This window comes from Cyprinus carpio, unplaced genomic scaffold (assembly GCF_018340385.1).
Source record: "Cyprinus carpio isolate SPL01 unplaced genomic scaffold, ASM1834038v1 S000006486, whole genome shotgun sequence".
NCBI classification, from domain to species: Eukaryota; Metazoa; Chordata; class Actinopteri; order Cypriniformes; family Cyprinidae; genus Cyprinus; species Cyprinus carpio.
This window is the reverse complement of record NW_024879161.1, coordinates 164,191-172,724: the sequence shown is the minus strand read 5'-3', so window position 1 is coordinate 172,724 and position 8,534 is coordinate 164,191. Positions and strand designations below refer to the sequence as shown.

General features: G+C 32.3%; 1 protein-coding gene and 1 long non-coding RNA gene across 3 annotated transcripts; both read right to left on the bottom strand.

Moving 5' to 3' along the window:
* Positions 1-512: 512 nt before the first annotated feature.
* LOC109104713 lies at positions 513-1,679 on the bottom strand. Its single transcript, XR_006159319.1, has 3 exons — positions 1,624-1,679; positions 940-1,032; positions 513-659 (listed from the first exon to the last, which is right to left on the bottom strand). It is a non-coding gene; the product is annotated as an uncharacterized LOC109104713 (long non-coding RNA).
* A 1,129-nt stretch (positions 1,680-2,808) lies between these two features.
* Positions 2,809-7,671, bottom strand: LOC109059361 (coagulation factor XIII B chain-like). 2 transcript variants are annotated; one of them, XM_042754293.1, is made up of 6 exons: positions 7,514-7,671; positions 7,287-7,359; positions 6,805-6,996; positions 4,098-4,304; positions 3,202-3,396; positions 2,809-3,074 (listed from the first exon to the last, which is right to left on the bottom strand). In XM_042754293.1, the coding sequence occupies exons 1-6, from the start codon at positions 7,535-7,537 to the stop codon at positions 2,869-2,871; spliced, it is 897 nt and encodes a 298-aa protein (XP_042610227.1). In that variant the 5' UTR covers positions 7,538-7,671; the 3' UTR covers positions 2,809-2,868. The 2 variants fall into 2 exon arrangements, with proteins under 2 accessions (XP_042610227.1, XP_042610228.1); XM_042754294.1 differs by having other exon boundaries at positions 6,805-6,903.
* Positions 7,672-8,534: the final 863 nt, after the last annotated feature.

Below are 8,534 nucleotides of genomic sequence, written 5' to 3'. Positions count from 1 at the left end.
CTATTGGTCTACTTACAGTACATTTAATATCTTAAATTAAACAAGCAAATTACACAAAGCATTTCAGTTTATTTATGTTTTTTTTTTTTTTTGACAGCCTGCAAAGCAACAGTGAAGCCTAAAACCACACATCATGAATGTACAACAAAATGTGACAAATATACAAATAGAAGTTCATTTCTAACAGGTTAATTCCTTGATTTTTAACCCTTTGCAACACTTCTTAAAGGATTTACATTATTCCAGCATTTAATTTTGTACAGAATTCCTAATAAAACTAGAAAAAAAAAGCATTTTCTTTCTTTCTTGTTTGTAAGACACAATAGGTCTACAATAGGTCACTTTTTTTCACCCTTTGCAACAATTTTTCTAACATTTACTTTTGGAACACACAAAAAACATCGTAAGAATGAAATAAGAATGTAATCAAACAGTTGCAGACAAACATTGTTCATTGAGCTCTTTGGGGGTAACTCAGATTAATTGCTTAAATTAGGCCAAGCAGAAAAAACACAAGCCTTCGCAACACCTGCCAATCTCGTCATCACCTCTATGCCTTCCAGCACTATCCCAGTCTGTAATGGATCATCTGTTGAGCCACCTTTCTTGATGATTTTAAGTGTGAGCAGTTCCAGTTCCTCCTTATTCCCATGAGTATCCTATAAAAATAAAAATAAAAAAACAGACTAACAAAATGTGTATTTACCTACAACACCACTTTATATTTTTTCAGATTGTTTCTTAGTGCAAAAAATACATTGCAGTTAAATAACACAAAAAATAAGATTTTGAAATAGACATTTATATTTTAAAATAAAATAAGTGACTTACAGCCATTCATTTTATTTCTATCTATGTTGGTTTAATTTAATTAACTGCCTTTATACAAGTTGTTTATTTAGGTTTGGAGAGTAACTTCGATCAATTTCAGATGCTCACCTGATGGTGCTTGATGAGATTCTCAGGATTTTCAGAGAGGCAGACAATTAAGCATAGAATTACAACTTCTCTACGTTGTTCCACAGGGCTGGTCTGAAAAGTAAAACAAAATGCAGCTTGTTATGATGCATACACACAAAATCACAACTATACAGTGACTCCATAGAGTTTGTGAAAAAATAAGGCATTATTTGACCAACTCATCTATAATGACAGTGAAACTGCTGATGGAAAATGAAGTTGGAAGAAAAATTAATTTTGAAAGAGAAAATAAAAATCTATACACCACAACAATGACCTGAAATTTATACTGTGACAAGAGTGTTTTAAAGCTAATTGGAGAATGCTAATCACCATTACTTAATTATCATGCATACATATTGACATGTAGCATATATTTTAGAATATAATATAAACCAAACCTCAAAATTAACTTGCGCCCTGGCCTGGACTGCCACTTATAGAGAACATGAGAACATTAGTGACCTAACTTTTTTATTATTATTAATCGGGAATGGGTTTACACGTACAAACTCGACGTTTTCATAAGTATTCATAACACGTTTCTAATTACTGAAGCATAATTATTCAGAAATTAAGTTTAAAGTTCCTTTTTTATCTCAAACGCAATAAACGGGGTAAACGTTATACGTTAAGAGACAAATTAAGTAAGCTTAACGTTACCTCTTTTCAGCATCTACATCACGTTGCGTTTCAGAAATGAACGTTTCTTCACCCCCTAACACACACACACACACATACACAAAACAAGGGGTTCATTGATGGTAAATTGCCAAGATCTAATATCATACTTAGTTTTCAAAAAAAGTTAGCTTACCCCTTCTCACCGTCTTCACATGTCCTTCACAAAATGACTCCTTGGCAGGAAACAGCAATGAAAATATCCATGTAAAATAAATGAAAATATCCATGTAAAATAAAATATATTCCAGACTTTTCAAGGGCCCTCTCTTCCTTTGGGGCCCTGGTAATCAGTACTGGTTTTACCCCCAGTCCAGCGCCCCTGATTTTACTAATAGTTGTCATGACTTATTTTCTTTCATTTTATTTATGCATACACTTAAGTTCACTTTGTAACTTATGTTTTTGCGTTACATGAACTATATACGTTAAGTAGACATTGAAATGTTATAAATACTAAGTTTTTTGTGTTTAATATATTTACTTTTATAATTAATGGTTGTTCAGATAATGAATCGTTTAGGCTAATTATAAAAAAAAAAAGAAAAAAAAGAAAGAAGAAGCAAAGGAACTGTATGATTAGGATGTTAAAATAAACAAAAATCTCACCTTTCAAAGCAAACAGCAAAAATTCTCACTAGCTTAAACCAATTTGTTGAATAAAGCACTCTTTCTGCTAAACCTTAAACACGTTCAGCAGTTATGCTCTATTTGCAAATCTCATGCACTCTTTTTTTTAAGGGATTTTTTTAAGGGAAGTTGTAAAGTAAGTTAAGTTAACAGTTACATTAATTGTGTATTTTGTCAGCTTATTTAGGCTAATAAGAAAAAAAAGAAAAAAAAAAGAAAAAGAAAGAAGAAGCAAAGGAACTGTATGATCAGGATGTTAAAATAAACAAAAATCTCACCTTTCAAAGCAAACATTGATAAATATATCCCATCCATTTTTGACAATTTGCAGCACCCTTAAACACAAACTATGGTCTGTGCCTATTTTTTCTTTTTATTATTGTTATTATTATCAATAATAATTTATTTTATTTAATACATATTGTACATATCACTTAGCTGGCATTAAATGTTTAGTGTAGCTTTTAACATGCACAATTTATATGTTGCTTTTAGCATTTCTTTATTTTTACTTGCAATAAATCCAAAATCTAGAAATTGAACTGGGAACAATATGTTTTTATTTGCTACATTTGTTTTTGTTGCTTCAGCAATGCTTTATTCCCACCGTCCCACACACTCAGGTAAAGTCATCACTCCATCATCACACTGTTGTCTTAGTTCTCTAACACCTGCTAAAACTTTGCCCCACTGACACGCAAAGGTGATGTAATCATTATGGGGTGCGAACATCTTTTGCCGATCAGCATAGGCCAAGTCTATTCCTCTTCTATTCATTTCCTCCACCGTCACTGTACAGGGCTCTGAAATAAACCCAGCATATCACTATCAGTGTCACAATATACATTCATTAACTAATCATCACAACCTACAACTTCAACTACAAGATTACATCATGATGTGTTTATGGTGAAGAGTGTTCATACTTACTTAAACACTTAATAGTCCCTCTCCATTCTCCTTGCTCACACGTCAAGTAACTGGAGAAAGGTGGACGCCGATCCAATGTGTATTTATTAAAGCAGCTGTATTCAACTCTCTCCCCTGTATTGTATTCATCTTTTTTCAATTCTATTGTATCTGCATCGTTCACGTCTGGTGGTGGCCCACAACTGGTGGTCTGACCTAAAGCATAGAACGTGTCATAAATGTAAATTACTAATTTGAGAATGAGGTCATTTGAATAAAATGTTTAAGTAAAAGACAATATGTTGAAGAGATATTCAGAATATAATATAATATGATATAATTATATGATATGCACACATATGATATAATGTAATATGTTATAATAAAAACTAGATCCAAATTAAATTTAGAAATGAAATTTGTTGTTTGTTTATCCATGCAAACTTGTCACCTCAGTGCTAGTTTATAGGTTGTTTTGTGCTGTTGCTAGGTTGTTCTGGGTGGTTGCTAGTTGTTTGCTTCTTGGCTCAAGTGAAGAGAAACTTGTGTGCTGATGAGTTTTGTACCACACTTCAGCATCTACTTTAAAATGAGCAATAGTGATGCTTACAGACACTGCTAATAAAACTCGACTAAGTAAACCTGTGACCTTACCTTCACATTTAGGAAAAGGGCTGCTCCATTCTCCATGTGGCTGACAGGTGATTTTTTCCTGTCCTTGTAATGTAGATCCACTCCTAACACATGAAAGAGTTATTGTCTGTCCTGGTCTGACTGAGACCTCAGACCCCCGGTGTTCGTCTTATCACAACATTTTGTATATAACACATTTTGTTTCTAAAAAAAGAAAAATCAGAAAAATCAAACACCTCCCATTTTAAACACACATTTATCTTTGCTCAGTCAGAAATTTTTACCTTCTGTGTGTTTATCTTCACATTTTGGAAAAGGGCTGCTCCATTCTCCATTTGACTGACAGGTGATTTCTCTCTGTCCTTTTAAAATCAGTCCTTGACCATTGCATGAAAACGTTAAATTATATCCAGGTGTGACGGGACACTCAAAATCAGGGAATCGATCCATTTTGATGTTTTTCTCTTTTGTGTTTAGAAGACATGTTACATCTAGAGAGAGATTAAATACTAGTCATTACTGGTTTTATGTGTGAATTTTTTATGTATTTATACTAGATGTTTTAATGAATAACACATAGATGTTAACTTTATTTTCTTTCAATTTTTTTTTATCAAGAATATATATATATATATATATATATTATATATATATATATATATATATATATATATATATATATATATACACAGTACAAGGTCAAAAGTTTGGAAACATTACTATTTTAATGTTTTTGAAAGAAGTTTCTTCTGCTCATCAAGCCTGCATTTATTTGATCAAAAATACAGAAAAAAAATGTAATATTGTGATATATTATTACAATTTAAAATAATTGTTTTTAAATTATCATTTATTTCTGTGATGCAAAGCTGAATTTTTAGGATCATTATCACATGATCCTTTACAAATCATTCTAATATGATGACTCATTATCAAAGTTGGAACCAGTTCTGCTGCTTAATATTTTTTTCAGAACATGTGATACTTTTTTAGGATACTTTGATGAATAAAAAAGTGAACCTAAAAAAAAAAAAAAAAAAAAAAAAAAAAAAAAAAGAAGCTATGTTTTTAAAATATAAATATTTTGTAATAACAATATACACTACTGGTCAGTAATTTGGTCACAAAACATTTTTTAAATTGATAAAAATTTATATTAAATGAAATCAATACTTTTATTCAGCAAGGATGTGTTAAATTGATAAAAAGTGATAGTAAAGAAAATATATTATTACAATATATATTATTAAAATTTTTTTATTTTTATTTTGAATAAATGCAGTTCTTTTTAACCTTTTATTCATCAAATATATTAGACAGCAGAACTGTTTCCAACACTCATAATAAATCAGAATATTAGAATGATTTCTAAACTGATCATGTGATAGACTGGATGTTACATGTGACACTGAAGGCTGGAGTAATGATGCTGAAAATTCAGCTTTGCATCACAGGCATAAATTATTTTTTAAAAGTATATCCAAATAGAAAACTATTATTTTAAGTTGTAATAATATTTCACAATATTAGTGTTTTTTTCTGTATTTTTGATCAAATAAATGCAGGCTTGATGAGCAGAAGAGACTTCTTTCAAAAACATTAAAAATAGTAATGTTTCCAAACTTTTGACCTGTACTGTGTATATATATATATATTCAAGATTCAAGATTCAAGATTTTTATTTGTCACATACACAATTATATAGAGCATATATAACCAGCAGTGAAATGTGAGTCAGGTCCGCTCCATGGACAGTGCAATTATTAAAGAATACAACACAGATGAAAATATACATAAATATAGCTATGAAAGAATGAAATAAAAGTAAACAATAAAAATATAAGAATAAAATATAAAATATATTAAAGAGATGTATACTGTAGAATTAAATATATAGTGGAAAATAATGTGCATGAAAGTAAACTGTAGTCTTAAATAATAAGATACACAGGAAATGTACAAGAGGCAAATGTGCAAACAGGTTGACACTTACAGTATGTCAATGTGAGGTAGTGAATGATGAATGTCTTACTGATAAAGTGAATATTAAGTGGAGACTGAAGATGTTAAGAGGCTGGTTTTGAGTTTAGGAGCCTGATGGCCTGGGGGAAGAAACTCCTCCTAAGTCTCTCAGTTTTTGACATCAGGCTACGGAAACGCTTACCAGATGGCAGCAAAGTGAAAAGATGGTTACTGGGGTGAATGGAGTCCTTGATTATTTTAACAGCTCTGCTTTTGCAGCGTTTGAGGTAGATGTCCTGCAGAGAGGGGAGAGCAGACCCTGAGATGCGCTCTCAGCTAAGCGCACAACTCTCTGCAGGGCTTTGCAGTCATGACTGGAGCTGTTCCCAATACCACACTGATATACACTGAGTCAATACGCTTTTCTATGGCCCCTTTGAATAGAAAGTTTTCAGGATTGCAGGTGAAACCCTGAATTTTCTCAGCTGTCTCAGATGGTACAGTCTTTGCCTGGCTTTATTAACCTGAGTTTGAATGTGTGTAGTCCAAGTCAGGTCCTCGGAGATGTTTACACCGAGGTACTTGAAGCTGCTCACCCTCTCCACAGGGGTCCCGCTGATCATTAGAGGTGTATAGGGCTGCTGCTGTCTCTTCCTGAAGTCAACAATCAGCTCTTTAGTTTTGCTCACATTCAGAGAGAGACAATTGTCCTGGCACCATGATGTTAATTTCTCTACCTCATCCAAGTATGCGGTCTCATTATTGTTGGAAAAAAGGCCCAGAACCACAGTATCATCAGCAAATTTAATAATAGATGTGGAGCTGTGGGAAGACACGCAGTCATGTGTGTAGAGAGAGTAGAGCAGGGGACTCAGGACACAGCCCTGTGGAGCTCCTATGTTCAGGGTGATGGAGTTTGTACATACATTTATTATACATGATGAACATTTCAACATTTGCATGTTGACAAACATTTCAACAAAACAATTCTTAAATACTTAGGTATATTATAGCAGTATTTCTTCATACCTCCACATTTTGGATATGGATAATCCCATTTTCCATTTGACAGACATTCAATTGTTCGTTGGCCGTGCATCTTCAGCTTCACATCTGTGCATCGAAAAACTAAAATACGTCCAGGTTTATAAGGTGGAGCCTTACCTGGATTTCCAACTACAATGTCAACATTGATGAGCTGTTCACCCTCACAGGTAACTTCTGTAGAAAAATGAATAAAATTAAACCATTATTAAAAGAAAGCTTTTATAGTTTTACTGGAATAAAGCAGAGCAGAACAGTTTAACGCCTGCTAACTTTACTTCAAATTTAGACCTACATTTGGGTTTTATGGTCAATGAACTTTCATGGAAAATGAACAAAAACAATATATAAATTCAGACTGGCATTATAAATAAATGTGATATATAAACATGATGTTATTATATATTGTTCAACAAATTGGATGTTTAAAACATCTGGTTTTGCTCCTCTGTGTATCATTGTGTTACCTTGAGCATTTGTTGAGACACCCATGATCATTAATAGAAGAAAGAGAAATATCTTACAGTATTTCATTTTAAGCTGTAAAACATAACAAGCGTACAGTTTACAAAGTTAATTAACTGAACAGTATTGACTGAATCACCTACCAAATATTTAGTTAATTATCACAAATCAATGCAAAGATTTCAGTAGTATTAAACATAAATTAAAACTGATGAAAACCTCAGATTACCTGTTTTCCAAAAGCTGTATTCATGAACAGTCTCGAGCGGTGATGATATGAATCTTTGAAGTCTGTGTAATGTAGCTGAAAGCAACCGTTGCCTTCCCTCTGTCCCACCAAACAGGACTCTGCACCGCCTACAAAAAAAACAAAAAAACAATTCACTGAAAACTTGTCAGCCCTCCTCTTCAGGTCGCTGACTTCAGTTTGTAGTAAAAAACAAAAAACCTCAAAAAATTTATGGGCTTAATCGGAACAGAAATTGTAAATTTTGGTCCATGTTTGTGCAATTATATTAGCTGAATGTTTCATTTTGAAGAGTCTAAAACGTCAATGTATTTTACATAGACTTGTCTGGAAGTACACATTCATATAGCATGGCTGGCATTCCAGTTTAATGCATATAAATATTAAAGGGTCCATATTTTATATATTATTGCTCTGTCTTATGTAAATCATGGTCATATATATATATATATATATATATATATATATATATATTGTGTGATATATATATATATATATATATAATATATATATAAGCATTTCAGTGGTCAAATCTTTAATCAGCAGAAAACCCAGAGCACATGGCACAATGTAAAAAAAAAGTTGAATAACACAAGTATTTCCTTTCCCCCATATTTGTGTGACAGTAAAAAAAAAAAAAAAAAAAAAAAAAAAAAAAAAAAACATAAAAGAGATATATATCTTTGGGGTGCGAACATCTTTTGCCGATCAGCATAGGCCAGGCCTATTCCTCTTCTATTAATTTCCTCCACCATCACTGTACAGGGATCTGAAATAAACCCAGCATATCACTATCAGTGTCACAATATACATTCATTAACTAATCATCATAACCTACAACTTCAACTACAAGATTACATCATGATGTGTTTATGGTGAAGCATGTTGATACTTACTTAAACACTTAATATTCCCTCTCCATTCTACCCAATTCACAGGTCAAGTATCTGGAGAAAGGTGGACGCAGATCCAATGTGTATTTATTAAAGCAGCTGTATTCAAC